The 24,122-nt window shown below is 37.7% G+C and overlaps 1 protein-coding gene, 1 non-coding gene and 2 pseudogenes across 2 annotated transcripts in view; 3 read left to right on the top strand and 1 right to left on the bottom strand.

Annotated features, from left to right (window-relative positions):
- The window catches only part of LOC135097952 (uncharacterized), a 152,321-nt gene that overhangs the window by 105,385 nt on the left and 22,814 nt on the right, over positions 1 to 24,122 (top strand). Inside the window, exon 4 of the mRNA XM_064000092.1 lies at positions 14,936 to 15,020. Within this exon, the coding sequence (XP_063856162.1) occupies positions 14,936 to 15,020 (85 nt within the window). The remainder of the gene's footprint in view (positions 1 to 14,935; positions 15,021 to 24,122) is intronic.
- Positions 2,405 to 4,735, bottom strand: LOC135097922 (cytochrome c oxidase subunit 1-like; annotated as a pseudogene).
- On the top strand, positions 8,117 to 8,239 carry LOC135097957 (5S ribosomal RNA; annotated as a pseudogene).
- Trnal-cag (transfer RNA leucine (anticodon CAG)) lies at positions 8,267 to 8,350 on the top strand. The gene has a single exon. It is a non-coding gene; the product is annotated as a tRNA-Leu (tRNA).

Below are 24,122 nucleotides of genomic sequence, written 5' to 3'. Positions count from 1 at the left end.
TGTTTCTGATAGTTTCAATTAAAACTATAAATGATACAAGGACAGAAGGAGTTCCTTGAGGAACTAAATGAGCGAATATATGTTGAGTGTGGTTAACTCAACCTCTAAGTATTAAAGTTACTCATGAAGGCAATGAAAGTGCTAAGGTTATTGCTGTGTGTCTAGATCTTGTAAAAATGTAAGGCAGTAAACCTTAAAAATATTATAAAGAACTAAAGAAAACAAAGCAACGAAAAATATAGTTGAACCTAAAGAATAAGAAGTTAAAATAGTTTTAAATTCTTTGTGTAAAGTAAAAATAATTTCACTTCAGCATAGAGATCATCGTGAAGGAGAAGCTCAATAAAGGTAAGGAATAAATAGGAGCCCTACAAAAGTGGAAATTCAGTTTAATAAAAAGTTGAAGATTCTTGAAGAAGGTAAAAAAATTGAGAACAAATTAGCTCTAATTTTCAAGAGGATTGTAGGATTAGATAAGGCTCAGTGATCTTAAAATATTTTTTTTCAAAAGGTATAGAAAAAAAAAATTAAGGATATGAAAATAATTAATGATAACAGAAAAAAAAAAGAGAAATAAAGATAAAAGTCGAAGCAAAGGAGCTATTTTAGGCATTAAGAAATATCTTAGGAGATAACTTTAACATGATAATTTAATATTAAAATTTAAGTAATTTCTTGTCACCTGAAGTAGGCGCAATACTATAACAGGTTTAAAAGACCTACACTTACTTTCAGTCATCGGGTGAGTCAGAATATGAAGAAATTCAATTTAGGAAAAATTGTGTTTACACTTTCAATCACAATAGGTATAAATCTATGATTAGCACCACAAAGTTCTGAACATTGACCATAAAATAATTCTGGACGAGATATTATAAATCTAGTTTGATTAAGTCAACCAGGAATAGCGTCTGCTTTTACACCTAAAGCTGGGACAGTTCAAGAGTGAATGACATCCGCTGCTGTGATTACAATACATATTTGTGTATTTATTGGAAGAACAGTTCAATTATCTACATGTAAGAGACGAAATCTAGAAAAGTCTAGTTCGTTAGTAGGAGTTATATATGAAAGAAATTCTACATTAAGAAAGTCAGAGTATTCATAACTTCAATATTGATGACTGACAGTTTTAAGATAAATGGAAGGATTATTAACTTCATCAAGAAGGTATAAAAGTCGCAGAGAAGGGAGAGCAATGAAAATCAAAATAATTCAATAGTTTGATGTTCTAGTATAAATCGATTAATAAGAGAGTTTCTGAGAAGTGATGCTAATATATATCCCACAAAGGTAATGATTATAATAAGAACAACTATAATGTGATCATGGATAAAGATGAATTGTTCCATTAAAGGGGAAGCTCCGTCTTGAAGGCCTAGAAAAGTTCATGTTGCCATTAAGAAATGTATTTTCTAAAAGAAGATAAATAAATCTTCTTTGTAGGAGCTTAAATCCTATACATCTTTCTGCCATTTTAGAAGTTAGTAGTAAGTGGAATTTCTATATAAGAGTGATCAGCGGGTGGGTGTGAGTGGTTTCATTCAACTGAAGAGGCAGGAAAGGGGAGAGGAATAGAACAGGACGATTAGAAATTAAAGCTTCTCAAATAATAATTATAAAAATTAATATAGCAACGAGATATACTATAGATCCTTTGGAAGAAACAATATTTCATGTTGCGTAGGCAACATGAAATATTGTTTCTTCCATGGGATATTGTTGCGTAGGCAACATGAAGTATTGTTTCTTCCACAGGTTTCTTCCATGAAATATCGGCGGGTAATCAGAGTAACGTGGAGGTATTCCGTTAAGTGCTATGAAATGTTGAGGGAAGAAAGTGATATTTACACCGATGAATATGACAGTAAAGTGGATTCTTATTAATTTAGGGTTAAGTGGTAAACCTTGAAAAAGGTGGAATCAATGTGCAATGCCTGCAAAAATACCGAGTACAGCTCCTATAGATAAAACATAATGAAAATGAGCTACAACGTAATAAGTATCATGAACAGTAACATCAATTGATGAATTTGCCACGACAACACTTGTTAAACCTCCAACAGTAAATAAAAAAAATAAAACCTAAAGCTCATAATATCGAGGGACTATAGTTAATTTGTGTTCCAAGTAGGGTTCTAAGTCATCTGAAAATTTTAATACCTGTAGGAACAGCAGTAATTGTTGTGGCTGATGTGAAGTAAGCTCGTGTATCAACGACTATACCTACTGTAAATATATGGTGAGCTCAGAGGATAAATCTTAAAATTCCAGTAGCCATTATAGCACAGATCATACCTAATGCACCCAATGATTCTTTTTTCCTGAACTCTTGTCTTATAATATGGGAAATTACTCCAAAGGCTGGTAAAATGAGAATATAAACTTCAGGGTGACCAAAAAATCAAAATAAATATTGATATAAAACAGGATCACCACCTCCAGCGGGGTCAAAGAAAGATGTATTAAGATTTCGGTTAGTTGAAATCATAGTGATTGCTCCTGCTGATACAGGTAAGGATGAAAGTAAGAGAATGGCAGTAATAAAAACAGTTCATACAAACAAAGGTATTTGATTTATTCTTATTCCAAAGGATCGTATGTTAATTACAGTTGTTATAAAACTAACTGCTCCAAGAATTGAGGACACACCAGCAAGGTGAAGAGAACAAATACCAAGATCAACTGATGCTCCTGCATGGGCAATAGCTGCTGCTAGAGGAGGCTAAACAGTTCAACCTGTACCAGCTCCTCTTTCCACTATACCTCTTATTAGAAGAAGAGTTAAAGAAGGAGGCAAAAGTCAGAATCTTATGTTATTTATACGAGGGAACTCTATATCAGGGGCTCCTTATATAAGAGAGACTAGTCAATTACCAAATCCTCCAGTTATAATTGGTGTAACTATGAAGAAGGTTATAACAAAGGCATGGGCGGTAACTACATCATTGTAAATTTGATCGTTGCCGATAAATGTGCCTGGCTGACCTGATTCGGGTCCAATAATTATACTTAACGAGGTTCCTACTATACCAGACCATGCTCCTAAAATGAAATAGTGTACCAATGTCTTTATGATTTGTAGAAAAGAATCATCGTTGCATAATAAGATGGCTGAGAAGTGCAGGCGTTACATTGCTAATCGAAAAACAAGGTAAAAACTTTCTTATTAGGTTCTATAGTAAAATATAAGTAATATTAGATTGCAAATCTAAAGATGTGTGAAAACACTGGAATTTAGGATTTTAAAATATATATATATATATATATATATATATATATATATATATATATATATATATATATATATATATATATATATATATATATATATATATATATATATATATATATATATATATATATATATATATATATTATGGTATATATATATATATATACCATAATATATATAATATATATATATATATATATATATATATATATATATATATATATATATATATATATATATATATATATATATATATATATATATATATATTATTATGGTATATATATTTTTTTTTTATTTTTTTATTTATTTTTTTTTCTGGCTTTGAAGACCTTTAGTTTAATATAACTTACAATTCTAGGCTAAATATGGAATAGGAAAACATATTCCAAACATATTAATGAAAGTAACAAAGATTAAGATAGGAGAAAATGTTACCAATGGTTTAATTTTAATGGAAGTGGTAAATGAAGGAAAAGATAATGGCATTATTGGGAAAAAGAGACGTAGATAGAAATAAAGAGTAATAAGACTTATAAGAAAGAAGAACTAAAAGAGAGAAAATTATTATTTTAGAAGAGAGTAGTTGAATTATAATTCATTTAGGTGTAAATCCTGAAAAGGGAGGAAGACCTAAAGATAAGAAATTTATTGGTAAAAAAAAAAAAGTTTTAGGGCAATCTTCCTTTTGTTTTCAATTGTTATAACGGAAATTGATGAAGACTGAGTAATAAAGAGTAGAATATTCACAGAGCCTGAAATAAAGGAGAAGATAAAGTAAATGAGTCATATTATATCACTGATTGATATAACAATAAGTATTAAGATAAGGTTAACTGAAGAGAAGGCGATAAGTTTACGTAGTTTTGTAACATTTAAGCCACCTAAGGCTCCAATTAAAGAAGAATTATGTGCTGCTAAAGTAATTAAGGTTACTAAGTTAGAAGAGTAGCTTAAATAGGGAATTAAAAACAAAGGAGTAATTTTTTTTTATTGTTAAGAGAATAAAAGCTTGAGGTCAAGACAATCCTTCAATAACTTGGGGAAGCCAAAAATGTAACGGAGCTGAAGCAAAAAATGTAACGGACCTGCTCATAATTTTAAAAGTAAAGATATACTAATTAAAGAATAAGAAAAGTCATTCGAGTATATATATATATATATATATATATATATATATATATATATATATATATATATATATATATATATAGAGAGAGAGAGAGAGAGAGAGAGAGAGAGAGAGAGAGAGAGAGAGAGAGAGAGAGAGAGAGAGAGAGAGAGAGAGAGAGAGAGAGAGAGAGAGAGAGAGAGAGAGAGAGAGAGAGAGAGAGAGAGAGAGAGAGAGAGAGAGAGAGAGAGAGAGAGAGAGAGAGAGAGAATTAAGATAGTAGATGCTAGAGCTTGAATTAGAAAATATTTAATTGCAGCTTCAGTTAGATACGGGCATAATTTAGTTGCAATGAGAGGAATAAATGATAAAAGATTTAGTTCCAGCCCGAGTCAAGCCCCAAACCAAGAAGGAGAAGAAATAAATGAAAAAGATACCTGTTAGTAAAGTACAGAAAAATAATAGGTAAAAACTGGAAAGGTCATTAAAAAGAGAAAGGTTGAAGCTTTCATTTACGAGGTATGAGCCCATTAGCTTAGTTAGCTTATCTTTGAGAATATTATTTGTTAGTGTATAACGCACATAAAGTTTTGATCTTTAAAGAAGCTGTGTAAATTCGCTATAAATAATATAGGTATAAGAAATACATAATTAGCTCTATCAAAGCTACCCTTTTAAGTCAGGCACTATATTAACATAAAAACAGATTAAAAATCAAATAAAAATGCTTAAGAAACAAAGTAGTACAAATAAGAAAACGAAAGAAAAAATAAATGAAAGAAAGTGATACATAGGAAAGACTAATTAATATAAGAGGACGAAAATATTAAAGTGACATTTGAAGTTTATATGATGAGAATGTGTATTTCTCTCAGCATTTATGAATATATATATATATATATATATATATATATATATATATATATATATATATATATATATATATATATATATATATATATTATATATATATATATATATATATATATATATATATATATATATATATATATATATATATATATATATATATTATATGCATTTATTTTAATTAAATTCATTTATCAAAAAAATATATTAGTTAAGAAAACTTATATAATTAAAGATTCGTATATAATATTTATGTTCTTCTCACTCTAATAAAAAGTAATCTCTGCGGTCTCAGGTCCGTAAGCCTTCCGAGGGTTTAGGCCAGCAGGGGCATGGAAAACATCATTGCGAAAAATTTTAATAGGTGGCATGAAGTAGTCAGAGGGTGGAGGAGAGGGAGGAACAAGCCTTGAATCGTCCAAGGTAGAGTTTTTAGTAAAGGTCTGAGCGTAGAGTTCAGCTTTAGAAATAGATGTGATAGCAGTGGTGCCATCTGGTTGAAGTAGAGAAGGGAAAGAAGAAGCAAAGTTATTGGAGATATTTTTGGCTTGATGCCAGATGTCGCGAGGGGAGTTAGATCTTGAAAAGTTTTGACATTTTCTGTTAATGAAGGAGTTTTTCGCTAGCCGGAGAACAGACTTAGCATGGTTCCGGGCAGAAATATAAAGTGCATGAGATTCTGGTGATGGAAGGCCTAAATATTTTTGGTGGGCCACCTTTCTATCATGTATAACACGAGAACAGACTGTGTTAAACCAAGGTTTGGAAGGTTTAGGTCGAGAAAAAAGAGTGAGGAATGTACGCCTCCATGCCAGACACTATCACCTCTGTTATGCGCTCAGCACACAAAGACGGGTCTCTGACACGGAAGCAGTAGTCATTCCAAGGAAACGCAGCAAAATACCTCCTCAGGTCCTCCAACTAACAGAGGCAAAACGCCAGAGGCACCTTCGCTTAGGGGATCCTGAGGAGGGATTGGAGCGATAGGACAAGATAAAGATATGAGATTGTGATTGGAGGAGCCCAACGAAGAAGAAAGGGTGACAGCATAAGCAGAAGGATTAGAGGTCAGGAAAAGGTCAAGAATGTTGGGCGTATCTCCAAGACGGTCAGGAATACGAGTAGGGTGTTGCACCAGTTGCTATAGGTCGTGGAGGATAGCAAAGTTGTAGGCTAGTTCACCAGGATGGTCAGTGAAGGGAGAGGAAAGCCAAAGCTGGTGGTGAACATTGAAGTCTCCAAGAATGGAGATCTCTGCCAAAGGGAAGAGGGTCAGAATGTGCTCCACTTTGGAAGTTAAGTAGTCAAAGAATTTCTTATAGTCAGAGAAGTTAGGTTAGAGGTATACAGCACAGATAAATTTAGTTTGAGAGTGACTCTGTAGTCGTAGCCAGATGGTGGAAAACTCGGAAGATTCAAGAGCGTGGGAACGAGAGCAGGTTAAGCCATTGCGCACATAAGCGCAACATCCAGCTTTGGATCGAAAATGAGGATAGAGAAAGTAGGAGGGAACAGAAAAGGGGCTACTGTCAGTTGCCTCAGACACCTGAATTTGTGTGAAGAAAAGAAAATTAGGTTTAGAAGAGGAGAGGTGGTGTTCTACAGATTGATAATTAGATCTTAGACCGCGAATGTTCAAGAAGTTAATGAAGAAACACACACACACACACACACACACACACACACACACACACACACACACACGAATACACACAAATATGCAACAGTTATCGGGTGATTTTCGATAACACAAAGAGACACATAAGTCATGAATATGTAGTAAACTCTCTCTCTCTCTCTCTCTCTCTCTCTCTCTCTCTCTCTCTCTCTCTCTCTCTGTGTGTGTGTGTGTGTGTGTGTGTGTGTGTGTGTGTGTGTGTGGTGTGGGGTGTGTGTGTGTGTAAAAATAGCAATAATAACAACGATAAACTGCTTATTACGGAGGCAGCAGTGAACATTTACATATAGATTGGACAACTTAACGAAATGAATAAAGAAATCTAAAGTAAGGCTGTGTGTATATGAGTGTGTGTGTGTGTGTCATTCGTCCATACGTCCCTGTGTTGACCGGCCTGCAACACTAATGGAGAGATTAATGAAGTGACTGACTGGCTGAATGAATAGCGTCTGGAGAATCACCTGTATGGGGAGGGCGTGCGTGGATGTTCTTTATAAGTGGAAGGCATTTTTCCATCGTGTATTTTGTCATGATCCCTCTGGTGACCTTGAGTGAGCGCCATGTCTTCGCGGCGATGCTTCCCTTGTTCAAGTGTTTTCAAGTCAAGGTCGAAGTATTGATTCTGTTACCATGAGCAGTGTTGTATTTCCAGGCTTCGTGCACTGGAGGGAAGGTAGTGTTTAGGGTGATTATGATGATGATAATAATAGTAATAATAATAATAATAATAATAATAATAATAATAATAATAATAATAATAATAATAATAATAATAATAATACGTAGCAGCAATTCACGGGATAGGCACATCATCATCATCATCATCATCATCCACATCGTCATCACCACCACCAACAAAACCAGCAACACTAGCCACTCTAACATATTAACAAATAAAAAAAAACGCCATTAAAAGAATATATATATATATATATATATATATATATATATATATATATATATATATATATATATATATATATATATATATATATATATATATATATATATATATATATAAGCATTATAATGTACTATTTCATTAAAAACTCCCTTGAAATCTACAGTAACTTCCAGCAGAGGATGTTAGAAGTTGTTGAGATCAGAAGTGGAAATGTTTTCAATACGAGCCAGTAAGACAAGACTTATAACGTGACTCAATAGGCCTGTGTTCTCTCACCACGACTTTTTTCAAAGCCTACAAATCTGAGCAGCCAGGATCTCCAGACTGTTCCTCCTTTTAAACGACCACACCGCTTCTCGTCCGATCAGCGAAGTTAAGCAACGTTGGGTCCGGGTAGTACTTGGATGGGTGACCGCCTGGGAACACCAGATGTTCTTGGCATTCCAACATTTACTCGTATCTCCCGCAGTCAGGATGGCCGAGCGGTCCAAGGCGCTGCGTTCAGGTCGCAGTCCGGTCTTCCGGGCGTGGGTTCAAATCCCACTCCTGACAATACCTTTATAAATCTAAAATGCCTTGTGTCAAGGCCGCGTGCTAAGATGGGTAGAAAAGTGGCGAGACAACCGTAAACAAAGAGTAGTAATAAATGAAAAAGCATCCAGCTGGACTGACGTAACCAGCGGAGTGCCATAAGCATCAGTTTCACAGTAGGTACACATTAAACAACGAAACTCTAGTAGGTACAGGGTACGAGAAAGATTTAGGAGTTATAGTTAGCTTTTAACTCCGTCTAGGAAAACAATGCATAGAGGCCAGAAACAGGGCAAATAGGGTACTAGGATTCACTTTTAGGAGTGTTAAAAGTAGAAGGCCGGAAGTGATATTAAAGTTATACTTGGCGCTGGTCAGACCTCATCTCGACTACGCTGTACAGTTCTGGTCCCCACATTACAGGTAAGATATAGGTCTATTAGAATCAGTACAGAGGAGGATGACTAAAAGAATACAGGGGATGAGGAGTATTCCTTACCAGGCGAGGTTGAAGCTGTTAAATCTACATTCTTTAGAGAGACGTAGGTTAAGAGGAGACCTGATAGAAGTCTTTAAGTGGTATAAGGGTTATAACAAAGGGGTTGTAAACAAAATTCTTAGGATCAGCAACCAGGATAGAACAAGAAATAATGTGTTCAAGCTTGAAAAATTTAGGTTTAGGAAGGAAATAGGAACAAACTGGTTCTCGAATAGAGTGGTGGATGAGTGGAACGGACTCAGTAATCATCTTGTTAGTGCTAAGGCATTAAGGATCTTTAAGTGAATATTAGACAGGTTTATGGATAGGGATGATAGGTGGAAATAGGTAAGTATATTTCATATAGGGACTGCCACGTGTAAGCCTGGTCGCTTCTTGCAGCTTCCCTTATTTCTTATGTTCTTATGTTCTTAATGTAGAAATCTTATTAATCTTTCACTAGAACCATAAAAAGAAAAAAAAACACTAAAAAACACGTACAGCTTCAACAGGAGCTTTTGAAAGTAGCGGACGTGCCGCGCAGAAGTGGATCAGATTATGCTCCTTATTCTGATGAAGGACCACAGACGCCCTGCTCGCCACTCGTCGCCCTGATGGTGATAATGACTAATAATGTCACCAAGTCAATCTCCACCTGTGCCATCCACCCACCTCCCTCCTTCCATGCGAGAGACAGCCACGCAGCCTTTCCGCCCTCGCCAGGATTGATTAATGAGCTTGTGACAGGAAGCATCTCAGGGGAAGGAAAGTGTTCCTGTTACTGATGGTGGTGGTGGTGGTGGTGGTGGTGGTGGTGATGGTGATAGTGGTGGTGATGGTGGTGGTGATGGTGGTAGTGATAATGCTTATTGGTGATGGTATTACTTTCTTTTACAGTTATCTACATCTGCTACTACTACTACTACTACTACTACAACTACTATCATTGATTAATGTTGCACAGTGCTTTCTCTTAACTTTCCTTCTTATTGTTCCTTTATTAATTACGTCAGCGATTGGCCATTTAACTATATCCTCCTCCTCCTCCTCCTCCTCCTCCTCCTCCTCCTCCTCCTCCTCCTCCTCTTCCTCTTCCTCTTCCTTTTCACATTCCTTACCTTCTCTCTCAGCCACATTGACATTCGTGGAAACCCTTCTACAAATTGCAACACACACACACACACACACACACACACACAGACACACACACATACTATCATTCACTCCTGTAGTGCATTTGAAGATTCTCATGCATCCATTTCCCTTTCAACTCTCTCTCTCTCTCTCTCTCTCTCTCTCTCTCTCTCTCTCTCTCTCTCTCTCTCTCTCTCTCTCTCTCTCTCTCTCTCTCTCTCTCTCTCTCTCTCTCTCTCTCTCTCTCTCTCTCTCTCTCTCTCTCTCTCTTTATGGATATTTCAAGCGTTGTGAGTTACTTGAAATTGCTGGTGAGGGAAGAGGGAAGGGAAGTTCTTTAGTGACAGAGAACAGTGAAGAGTGCTGAGGGCTGCTGAGTGGCGGGTGGTCAGCGTTGGTCTTTTGGAGAGTTTGTCGTGTAACAGGAGTGAAAGTTAGCAGAGGAAACATGCTTATAAAAAGATAACTGATCAAGAAAAGTGGAAGCGGCGTTAGTTAAAGACTGGAGCGTTCCTCATCACGTCACGGATTCTCTTCAAGCGGAAAAAAAACCAAGAAAGGCAAATGATGACGACGAGAACGAGCAGTCAGCCCACGACGCGCAGCTGAAACTCGATAATGGTCAATACCTGCCGTGAAATTAACTCATTTTGTGCCGCTGCCTCCGCCCTTGACAACACCACGGCCCAGCATCCAGGAAACCTTCCCTATATTACCAATAAAAGACACTAGGAAGGAAATGCATGCTTAAAGATTGATGTGGCAGGCAACGCTCGTATAATAGAAAACACACACACACACACACACACACACACACACACACACACACACACACACAGTAAGCACAGTGTGTGTCGTAGTGCCTGCATCAAGCCCATTCGTCTGCGATAGTCCTTCTTCATGCAACTTAAGAAACTCAATTAGTATGGTCTTGGTGCACTGGTGGTGATGGCCCTCGAGTGTGTCTGGCGAGACGAAGGTGTGGCGTTTGGTGTTATAAGTGTGTGTGTGTGTGTGTGTGTGCCTGTGTTTTCATTAGTGTTTTTCATGGAAGCGTCTTTAATCCACGTGTGGTGTGTGTAGGATACAAATGACATTCACGTAGGCAGTGGTTGCATTGGTGAAGCAGAAGGGCGCAGCTGTCAGACGTCATCACCTACATGGAAATGTTGACCAGTGTTTAGAATTACTGGCTCAAGTGACTGCTCTTGTGTCATAGGAAAGGAATTACATCAAGCATCACGAGCAACAGTAACGTTTTCATTACTGCGTGACGCACACTCGTGAAAGACAAACACCCAAACAAGTAGCAGTAATTCCTCACAGACGCCCTGCCCGCCACTCGCCTCCCTGATGGTGATAGTGACGAATAATGTCACCAAGTCGATCTCCACCTGTGCCATCCACTTGCCTCCCTCCCTCCACGCAAGACAGCCACGCAATCTCCCATCCGCGACAGGATTGGTTAATGAGCTTGTGACAGGAAGCATCTCAGGGGAAGGAAAGACGCGACCTCATATTCCCTGGCGGTTCTCAGTCACTCTCCCCTTTCATGAGTCTGTGATGTGTGGTGGTGGTAGTGGTGGTGGTGGTGGTGGTGGTAATATTTGTTTGAAGTAATATTTGTTGTTAATATTTGTTTAGTAATGGTACTAACTGCCTATTCAGTCACCTACAGCAACAAGAACAAGAACATTAACTACTACTACTATGCTACTACTACTACTACTACTACTACTAGAGAAGAAATACTAGAGAAGAAATAAATATGTATTTAAGCAATCTAAAAACAAACACTGCTCCAGGATATGATGAAATTCCACCTAGACTGCTAAAGATTACAGCACAGTACATTGATATACCTCTGACCCACATTATTAATCTCTGTTTTCAGCAAGGTTGTTTTCCCGACAAACTTAAAATAGCTAAAGTGATTCCAATATTTAAGTCGGGTGATGTTGACGATGAAAATAATTATAGACCAATATCTATATTACCATCTATTAGCAAGATATTTGAAAAAGCTATTGTTCAAAGATTAAGGAGGTTCCTGGAAGATTTTGATCTAATATCAAATAATCAGTTCGGTTTTCGTAATAACATGTCAACTGAAAAAGCCATAATGCAATTTACAAGTAAAATTTACAGTAATTTGGAAAGGAAACGTTATGTAGCAGGCATATTCTTAGACCTTTCGAAAGCCTTTGATACACTGAATCATGCAATTTTACTTGATAAGCTCTACAATAGTGGAGTAAGAGGAACACCATTAAAATTATTAGAAAGTTATCTAACTAATAGGAAACAATCAGTATACTGTAATAAAAAATCATCACAACTAAAAGTTATTCACACAGGAGTTCCTCAAGGGTCAATACTGGGCCCATTGCTCTTTTTGACATATATAAATGATATCTCTATTGCCTCTGAAAAATTTAATTATGTATTATTTGCTGATGATACAAATCTTCTTTTACATGATGATAACTTAAATAATTTGCATACTGCCTTGAATACTGAATTAGAGAAAATTAGTAAATGGGTATCTGCTAACAAATTAAAGGTAAATGTTACAAAAACAAATTATATATTATTTCAAAATCGATCTGTGGAACATAGAATGAGGACAGTTTATATGGAAGGATGTGAATTGAAAAGGGTTTCATGTACAAAATTTTTAGGGGTTTTAATTGATGAGAATTTAAACTGGAAAAACCATATACAATCACTCTGTTTGAAATTGTCAAAAATTTGTGGGGTATTGTACAAAATTCGTCGTAACCTAACAATTGATGCCTTGAAAAATCTATATTACTCACTATGTTATCCTCATTTTATATATTGTTTATCATTATGGGGTTGTACATGGCCTTCAGTTGTAAAAGAAATTATTGTAATGCAGAAAAAGATTTTAAGAACCATTACATTCAAAAGAAAACATGATTCCACACAGTTTTTGTTCACTGAATTGAAATTACTGAAATTTGATTACCTATTGCAATACTTTTGTCTTTTATCTGTTTATAATGACTTAAATGAAATTAGGAGTACCAGGAAATTGTTTAGATATATTCATCATAGCCAAGGAACTAGAGGAAATAATATCAACTTGATTTGTCCACAACATAGAACAACATTGTATAAATTTTCAATACATTGCTTTGGACCTACGTGTTGGAACGCTTTACCTGATGATTTGAAGACTATAACTAATTTCAATATATTCAAAAGTAAACTTAAAAAACATTTTCATAAATTGCAAAGTCTATCAATTAATGCACAATAATGTCAAATGCAGTTCTTTTTTTATGGAAAGGTGTGATTATTAATGTCATGATTGTCTGTAGGATGTAAGTTTTTGTCTTAAATTGTTTGTAATATAATCATTAATCTTAATTTATTACCTATTGCCGTCATGGAAACATGTATTACTGTAATTAATCTATGTCATGTCTGCTTAAGAGCTTAGCTCAGCAGACTAATGCCTCAACAATACCTGTACATAACTGTTCATTGTATATACTGGTGATATGGCAATAAACTAAACTAAACTAAACTACTACTACTACTACTACTACTACTACTACTACTACTACTACTACTACTACCACTAAAACCACCAGCACTACTACTACTACTACTACTACTACTACTACTACTACTACTACTACTACTACCACTAAAACCACCAGCACTACTACTACTACTACTACTACTACTACTACTACTACTAATAATAATAATAATAATGATAATAATAATAATAATAATAATAATAATAATAATAATAATAATAATGATAATAATAATACTGCAGGTATAAGTCATACATGTAGATAATAGGGGGAGGAAGTAAAATAAGCCTTGGAGAGATGCCGGCTCAATAACGCTGATCAAGAAGGTAGATAACTGGCAGGTTTTCTGATGAAGCGGATCACTAGATAAAAAAAAGTTTTCATCACGTCACTGAACACCACCCACAACACAAGCCTCAAAAACTCGCAGTCTCACCTCAGTGCCTCAAGGTAGGAGTTAAGTTATAGAGGGGCATTAACAGTTATAATCTGTGAGTCTCGTGTTGATTATAGAGGGATGGGGAGCCTTGTTGTTAGCTCTGGAAGGAAAGGAACTGTCCGTTAACACAGTCAGTTCACGCCTATTATCTACAAAACTCACTGGTGTGTGCATAGAGCTTAAAGATGTTACACTACTACTACTACTACTACTACTACTAACTACTACTACTACTACTACTATTACTACTACATCACTACTGTTACTACCACATGTTAACTATTCACCTGTCTTCTATTCTCACGTGAAATATACCTGATTGACTGATTAGCAGACGATTGGGAGAGGTAATAAGGACGATACTGAGAACTGTGTGTGTGTGTGTGTGTGTGTGTGTGGTCAAGATCCCCTCATCTTGACCCGCGGGACTTGAGTGGGTTTGCATAACGCCATCATCCTGTGTAATACATCTGCCTGACTGCGCTTGTAACGACAGTCACAGGCTGTTTGTCTTGTGTCCTTTGTGATGTGTTAAGTAGGTCTTGACAGAGAGAGAGAGAGAGAGAGAGAGAGAGAGAGAGAGAGAGAGAGAGAGAGAGAGAGAGAGAGAGAGAGAGAGAGAGAAGAATCATCTATCTATTTGTATATCCATCCATCCATCTATCTATCTATCTATCTATCTATCTATCTGTTTCTTTTCCTATCCTTTCTTTGTACCGCAGTAAATGTAATCCAGGGTGAGGGCGTGGAATGAATGGAGGGAAAGCACTGAATACCTCTCGGCTCAGTGACAAAAGATACTTTCTGCTCCAGGAAAATTTAGAAAGTGCCTGGTAAAGTATTAGAAGCGAGTGCATGTTTGGCAGCGCTGCTTCCTCCTGGAAAAAATGCGAAGGGGGAATGTAAGAGAGTGAGGAAAAAAAAAGAAACTGAGAAATACGAGTAAGTTGTCCAACATTCTTTTCCTTTTTGTCCCTCAGCCTCGGCCGCGGACAGCCCCGTGATGGTCAGCCCTCCAAGTGTGCTCGTCTTAGCAAGGCCTTCCTCTCCCAGACGACCAAAACGGTGTGTACACGCTGAAAGCAACACCTGCTCGCCCACCCCCCACTGCCACCCCACACCCCACTCACCCACCACTGCACCACTTCTCTCCTTCATAATGATCCACCATTTTTCCTCACCACCTGCTCCACCCCCTCCTCGCCACTCAATACTTCTCTAACAACCACCTTGCTTCTGAGTAAATTCCACACATGAAGATTCCTCTCTGCAAACGTAAATTGAAATAATTCCCTACATCATAAAGTTCTCCTAATGTAATAACACCAAATGTGTCAACCTAACCCAACGATCTAACGTAACCTAATCTAACCTGACCTAAATCTAACCTCGCTTCAGTTTACCTTACCTTACCTTACCTTACCTCACTTCACCTCATCTTACCTTTCCTTGCCTAGTTTATCATGAGATCGTAACTTAATACGGTAGTCACTCGTATTTTTGGGGAAATCTTGAGGGGAGATCTTGTTGATGCAATTTTTCACGGAATTGTATATAAGAACCTAAGCATCACACACAACCACCTCATCTCCGCCACACTTCCCAGTCATCACTCGTAACACTTCCTTCTTAGCCGCAGCGCCTCTACCATTCAAACACCTGCTCCTCACTCACAACTCCCTAACATACATCAGTGCATCTCATTACCAACCACTACCTTCTCTTTCACAGATACTCCAAGCCACTCGCAGCTCACGTCTCTGTCCCCACGTCTCCACACACACACACACACACACACACACACACACACACTCATGCCCGTCCCTCACCACCCTCACCACCCACTGCCTGCCACTCACCTGCCACCCTCCGCTCCTCACGATTTACAACACGTCCATCACCCCCTACCGTCTGTTCCTCTCCTTCATCAAGCCCACCTCGCCTCTCAGCCCGTCACTCCGCACTGTGCTCACACTTCCTTATCAATCTGTACCATCGCATTAATACTTTTTTCATACATGACTGGCCTAGATATCAGACTGGATAAGAAGTAACGGGTTCAACTCTGATTAAGCTGGATTTGAAAATGAGATAGGAGGATATTGGTTCTTAAATTGGATGGCAAGGCTGGAATACATTTTGTTACGAGGTTATTAGTTAGAACAATAAAAAAAAAAAAAAGGTAAATAAGAGAAGATTAGACAGATTTATGAATGTGAATGATGGGTATTCAAGTATTCAAGTTAATATTACTTAATTTCGAGTAGGAATATATGTTTAAGTTCTAACGAGATTGTTTAGCTACATTACTTTTCCTAAAATAAGTGGAATATGATAATGAAAGGAGACACAAGATGAAACAAGAGCACGTATTACGCCAACGTTCTGCTGTTGCCTTTCATGGAGAGAGTTAGGTTGATCCCATTCACCTGCCTTACCTATACAACACTTACAGCCGCAGTATTAGAGGAAACTAGCTACAGAATAAAGGAAAAGAAAGGCGTGATCTAATGGTATAGTCTTGATCAGAAGTCGAGTAGCACACCGCATTTCTTTCCGTAGTGTTTTCCTTCAATCCCAAGTCCACTGATCTAGTAAGAATCAATCAGTTATCAGATTTATTTATTTCTCACTTAAATTTACAAGTACATACTGACTTACTTTGGTACACGGCTTGATTTTGTAGACTAGCCCTTCTTTTGAACTTGTCAGCATATCAAAAGACTTACGGTTCAGGATACACATTATGGGGGAATGCAACAAGTCAGGTGACCATAACTACTGTTGCTGGTAGCGGAGGGTATGAATGGCTGCTGGCACGGTGATGTATATGTGCACCTAGTTTGAGTGGACACATGCATTACACCTGAACTACCACGTGTTGGCTCACTGGCTTCTTGCAACTTCTCTTACGTTCTTGTGACGGAGGGTGAAAATAAGAGACCGCCACGTGTTGACTTTCCAGTTAGCGACCCCTTGCACCTTCCCTTACGTTCTTATTACGGGGATAAAACACTTCCGAGTCTCACTAACTCCAAGATAAGGGATCTCGGAATTGACAATGGAGAGGACGATTGAAGGGGACGACGGGTACTGACTCCGCCTCCTCCTCGTCGTCTTAATGAGGCTTATCGATTTACTGAGTGGTGTAGGGGCGGGTCACGGCTGGTCCTGAGGGCCGCGGCTCACTGTTTCATGGTTACCGTATCCCATATTTGCTTTCAACACCATTGCCAGTTTGGTCTCTCTCTCTCTCTCTCTCTCTCTCTCTCTCTCTCTCTCTCTCTCGGATTAATGGAGGTGAAGTGTATATTGTGTTTGGTCATGAATGTAATATTTATCATGTTTTAAAAGGTTATGTGATGTTAAAGCTTTCACGTGTTTGTCAAGAGAATATTAGTAAGTATTTTTCTATCACTTTCTATTTATTTTATATAATTATTCTGATTATCTATCTTTTTTTTCTGCGTATCTGTTGGTCTGTTTATCGAGATCTATCTATCTCTCTGTATCAGCCTATCTATTTATGTCTTCCTATGTCTTTCTATCTGTCTTTCTATTTGTTTATCTATATCTATCTCTATGTGTGGCGTGTATCGTTTCCATTGCGTGTCGTAACAAAACCTTGGACGTTGTTTCCAATTCAAGGCCACGTAGCGCACACCCTCTTCTGCTAATTACCTCATCAAGTTTTAATGAATACGTGGAGAAATTTCGTAAAGGTGAATTAATACGAGGATACTCAGGACGTGACGGTGAGGCCCGAATGAGTTTGCTCCTGCCACACGCTCTCAAATGTAAGGGGCTTGTAGTGTGCAATTCAGGAAGCCCTTATCATCTTAATCCTCTGACACCTGTAGGAGTTGTACATTTCTTTTCACTAGGAAGTTTTACTCATCAAAAATTAAGCCACAGATACTAGAAAGCCTTACTAGATATTCAATGGTACCTTTTTCATGCGAGTCTTGTCTTTAAAATCGGTGTCTAAACTTATGCCAGACTGTAATAAGCTGAGAAAAAGTTGTAGCAGTCAGAGTTAAGGCTTCACTTGGCAAGTAACCAGAGTGGACTGTAGGGGAGAACTGTCACTGCTTCAACGGGAAAGTCTAACGTAAACTTGGAGCGTCGGTTTGAAGCTTCGATCTTAACTAATGCGAAACACAGTTGGAAGCATTTTAGCATTTGCAGCAACACAGGGATCACATTTTCAAACATTTCCTGATTCAGACATTTCCTGATTAGTTTCTATGAGGCCCTAGTGGAAGTTATTGAGGTTTTCAAGAGAGTTGTCGTAATTCTAATGATAGTTCAACCAGTATTCTGTACCATCAATAGGAAAAACATCCTTGGGAGCTCAACTGATCATCTGTGCGGCCTTAGAAAACAGCTCGTGTAGAAGCGCAGACCGTTTCAAATCACGGGTTGGTGACACGAAAGTGAGAGCTGTAGTAAAATTGCACACCTGACAAATAGCCTGATTTTTACCTTGAACAGTAATATTTCTTTATTAATTCACAGCAGCTCGTCGTTGTCTTACACATGTGGTGTGTGTGTGTGTGTGTGTGTGTTGACTGGAACCTAGAAGTGGCGTTATCAGGATCTTACAGTTATGGATCTAAAACTCGGGTGTAGTCAGTCATCAGTAACATTCCCGTCCATCAAATTATCCTTTTAATGATTTCTCTTTCCAGGAGTGTGAACTGTATTATAGGAAGCAGGATTACAAAAACATCAAAACACGCTTTGTACTTTCTGAGAAGAAGAAGCAACAGTATCATTCGTTCATCAATTTATCCTTTTTGTTCTCAGTCTCTCCAGGAGTGTTTGTAAAATATTATGGTAAGGAGAATTGCATCGTACCTTCTAAAAACCTCAAAATATTGCATGAGCGTTCTGCTTCCTGATGTCTTCCTCGTAAATTGTAGTATAAAGGAATGGGGGACAAATCACACACACACACACACACACACACACACACACACACACACACACACACTCGCTCCAAAGACTATCTGTGCACGGCATGATCGACACTTATGAATTGACCGTAGTATTGTATTCAGATTACGCAGCCAAGATGGAAAGGATCAGTGTATGGGTACTTCTATATAGTGATTCGAAACGTGTGGAATGAGACTGTCGAAATACATCTCTACCTATACATGAAGGCTGGCATCTCAGCACTCCTTTCCCAATACGTATCGTCACTGGTCTCGAAATGTTTATTATAGAGTGTGCACCGATACCTTTGTGAAGCGAGTGTTCCTTCTGAAGCCTTGAAGCATTACATGAATCTTTGGCTTTTGGGAGGTGCCTTAATAAACTGTCTTATGTGAAGGACTGAGCGCTTATCATATCATATACTTCCTGTAAACGTGAAAAGCTTACGTGAATGGCTCTCGGTCTGTTCTGAAGCCTTGAAACACTACACAAATCACTGGCCCTCGGAAAGTGTCGTCTGTTGTGAAGTATTAAGTGCCAGTCCTCTCTGAAAACCTCAAAAGCTAACGTGAATCGCTGTCCGTATATTCTGAAGCCTTGAGATATTACATAAATCACTGACTTCCGGGAGGTGCACTCGTACATTGTCTTGTGTGAAGGAATGAGCGCTTATCCTCACGTGCGCCCTCTGAAAACCTCCAAAGCTACCTTCAAAAGCTGGCTGTGTATTCTGGGGATGAAAACATTGAAGGCGCACTCATACAAGGTGAAGAATTAAGCACACATCCTCACACGCCAAGATGAATGGTTCGCTGTGTACTCTGGGGATGGATGCAGCTAACCCTTAACCTTGATAATATCCCATTAGACAATCTGACTGGTTTCGCATCAGACGGTGCATCAAATGTGATGTGTAACTACAACAGCGTCACCAGCAGACTGAGAGAAGAATGTCCAGGCATTACTGTCTTTAGATGTGTCTTCCACAGCATCCGTTTGTGTGCTAGTGAAGCAGCTAAAACCTTGCCTCGTGCATGCGAGGAATTGCTACGAAACATATATAATTATTTTGCACATAGCGGAAATCGGAAATCAGAGTTTCAGGAATTCCAGGGTTTCTGCAATTTAAAACCGCACAAAATACTACATGGTAGTGCAACAAGGTGGTTATCATTACATGAGGCTGTGGCAAGGGTTTTGGAGCAGTGGAGTGCCCCAAAGGTGTATTTTCAGAGTAAGGTTTATGATTGTAGGTTGCTGGCTGTTGAAAACATTAGGAAGGCACTAGAGGATCAAGCAATAGTCTGCTATCTACATTTCTTGAATTACATTTTGCCAACACTTCATTCGATTCATGACAAATATCTAGCCTGTATCGGTTTTTGGTACATTCCATTTGTCAGGAGCATTTACTTTGTAAAGTTCCCTTATATGATATCAACCCAGCAAACGGCAGCCTACACAAACCTGTTCATCAAATTTACCTTGGGGCAAAATTACACTCGTTGTTTCAGGCACCAGAATATGTGAATAATGTAGATATGATGACTGACATCAGGTTAAGATGTAGGACTTTTCTTATTGTACTATATCAAGAAATCAAGAAAAGACGACATAAATAATAAGTTATGGATGTTGACACGATATTTGCATCCCGGGAAAGTAATGGATCCCACCGCCAGAGCAAACATGTCATCCCTCAGCGACTTAATGGATGAACTGCCAAGGATCACCAATATGTATGATAAACAGGCTGTTCATAACGAGTGGAGAACTGTTCAGTTTTATAAATTCCCACACCATCTTAAAGACCAAAGTATGATATGTGCCTACTCTATGTTCATTTTATGACACTTACAGACGCCATGGGAAATCTCCAGTACCGGACCTTTGTTACATTTGCGCTTAATGACCTGTCGCTTCCAACTTCCAATGCTGATGTTGAACGGCTATTCTTTAAACTGAATATCATAAAGCGAAAACAGAGAAATTGCCTCCATATGAATACTGTTAATCATTAATGGCTTTGAGTGAGATTCCACTTCAGCAAGGTGACTGTAGAACATTTGAACCTAGTTTAGAAATGTTATTGTGTGTCTGCAACTAAATCTGATCATGCAGTATTCTTCATGTTGGCGGGTGATCACTTTATTTACTGTACATATAGCTTTCTACACACTAATCATGCTTTTTTGGTAAACTAATTTATTTCCTTTTGATAATGAATATATATATATATATATATATATATATATATATATATATATATATATATATATATATATATATATATATATATATATATATATATATATATATATATATATATATATATATATATATATATATATATATATATATAATGTTCTTTTTTTCCCATATGGCAAAATTTCCTCAAAACTTTGCTTTACATATGCCTTTTTTCCTAAATCTACGTATAATTGCTACTTTATTCTACATTTAGACCAGAAGTATTGGAGACACATTGTCGTTGACTTACAAGCTCTCAGCATCACATGGATAGATGGACAGAGACGTTGTATCACACCATTAGTTAAAAATGCACAAGTGGCGGTTTCTCTCTCTCTCTCTCTCTCTCTCTCTCTCTCTCTCTGTACCATATGTAGAAAATGCGCTATGTCTAGAAGCGATAGTGATGTCATCAGAGATAAGGCGTGGGAACGGAAGTTGTAGACAAACGACAAATATCATACCGCTGTTTTTTTTTTTTTTTTTTTTTTTCGTGCTGGTAACAGATGATCCTGCACTATAACATTCCATGAATACACAAAGGGGGTATGAAATGAATTACTTAGGCCAAAAACAAGAAGAACAAGAGTGTAGTTATGCTGTGGGAAATGTGCTGAAAAAGCCTTTGCCAGCACGTTTTTAATGTGCCTGGTGACACAGGTATAAGCATTATATCAGCGCTGATACCATGGCCTCATCACGGGAATTCATTAACACTTGTTGTGTCAGGGCTCATGTTTTGGCCTCATCGCGGGAGTTGATTAACACTTCTAGCAGCTCTTCTTACTTTATCTAGCGAGGACGTTTGTGCACGGGCTGGGGAACGTATCTGGAACCAAAAAAAAAGGTCTTCTGCTGAACTGACTGTCATATGATATAATTTTAAAAAATCTACTGTTTTTGTAAAAGACCAAGGAAAAAAAAATGAGTGACGACGACAATTATTATCCTCGTCATCTTTTTTGGGCATTACGTTTATTAGACAGTGGTGAAGAAATCGAATACAGTGAGAATGCAAATGTGGATAATGAAGGCGAGGATCTATTTGCTAGTGACGATGACAATAAAGGAAGTAATGAAGGAAATTATTCGCAAGTATTGGCAGAAGCAAGTAATACTCAGTATCCTTACCTTTGTTATGCATTAGGTTGAGGTGACTTTCCTGAAGAAAATGAAACAAGTGAAAGTGATGATATGGAAAGCGACGTTGTACTCACCAGTGACGGTGAAAGCGAAGTAAGTCATGAAGAAAGCGATTCTGAAGAAAATGAAGAAAATGATAATGCTAACACTTACGTGCGAACCCATGATGTATCCATACATGATGGCGATGAAAACGAACAAAATGATGATGACAATTAATCACACAGTGACGGACTACATCATTATCTTCGTCATCTCTTTTTTGCATCAGGTTTAGAAGGCAGTGATGAAGAAAATTAAGGTAATGAAACTGTCAGTAGAAAATATTATCGAAAATTGTGGCCGGAAACGCGTTTAAAGACTAACTGCTAACCATTCATTCCACACAAGTGAGGATTCTGCTGCAAGGCGAGGGAGAGGCATGCAGTTAGCTCATTCCTAAGAGCAGAGTGAAAAGAGCGATAAAAGACAGCAACAGAAGCTACATCGTGGCGGACACAAAGGTTGAAGACAGTCAGTTAGATGACAGCTAGCTGTTCACTACATCATTCCGACTGCAACTGCCAAGGTTGTATATTTTGAAATGCCACAGTGTATATTTTTAAATTTCTGAAATGCAAGGAAGGCTGAAACAATTAATTTTATGTAATTATACAAAATGTTTCTGCATACATAGTCAATTTACAGAAGTGTCTGGCTACCTGTCGTACTTGATCCCGTTCTCTTCAGTTTTCACATCAATAGAAAACGGCGGAAATTTTACGTCACTACCAGCTACGGGAAAACGGCACCACTGCTTCAGAGAAGGAAGATGTGACGCACTGGACCATGTTTATGTATTAATTTAAATTACAAAATTTTTCCTTATAGAAGTGTAACTTTTCGTGTCATAGAAAAAGTATAAGGGCGTTCCAAAAATATTCATACAGTTTTTAAGAAATAGGAGGAAAGACGAGTGTGTCTCGCAGAAATAGCCATTTACCATTGTACTGCAACAGTGCGACACCAGACATGGCCTCAAAACGAGCCAGGAAAGCTCCAGTCTGGACCTACATGGACTAAATAATGCCTGACGCTACTGTGTGCTTAGTGTGCACACTAAGTATGATGGAAATATTTAAAGTATGATTAAGCATTTCCCAACGAAACATCCATTAGAATACGAGGAGATGCGGGAAGAGTCTGTGTCAGATATGGCTGGGAATCAGAGACCAGCAGGAGCATCATCAGCCACGGTGTAGCCTACTTTATATCAAACGATTGACAGGACTCAGTTCTACAAAAATTACTCTGCTAAGAAGAAGGAACTTGATCACCTTTTAATGAAAACGATTGTTCAAGATCATCAGCCACTATCTATAACTGAAGATAAAAGGATTTAAAAGTTTCGTTCATGGCCTAAATCCTTGGCATGAGATGCCTAGTCAGTCGCAGAGTGTTGACGAGAACACATTTACCATTTCTTTATGAGCAAGAAGTACAGAAAGTCCGTAAAGAACTTGAAAAAGCTAAAGACATTGATTGCATTGACCACAGACATCTGGACATGCAGGCAAACAAAAGGCTTTGTCACTGTCACACCACACTTCATTTCTCATGATTTTAATTTTAGATCTGTTGTATTGGAGACAGTAATAACGACAAAAAATCATGCAGCACAGAATATAGCAGAGGAACTAACACATGTATGCAGTAAATGGGTATATTGTGTTGTTACTGACAATGCTGCCAGTATGAGCTCAGCAATAAAGAACATCATGAATTTGCGTCATCTTCCATGCTTTGTTCATACACTAAATTTAGTTGTACAGGATTCAGTGAAAAATGTAAGAG

Source organism: Scylla paramamosain, unplaced genomic scaffold (genome assembly GCF_035594125.1).
Source record: "Scylla paramamosain isolate STU-SP2022 unplaced genomic scaffold, ASM3559412v1 Contig37, whole genome shotgun sequence".
NCBI lineage: Eukaryota > Metazoa > Arthropoda > Malacostraca > Decapoda > Portunidae > Scylla > Scylla paramamosain.
Note: the sequence above shows the minus strand (reverse complement) of the source record. Positions and strands in the feature narration are given on the sequence as shown.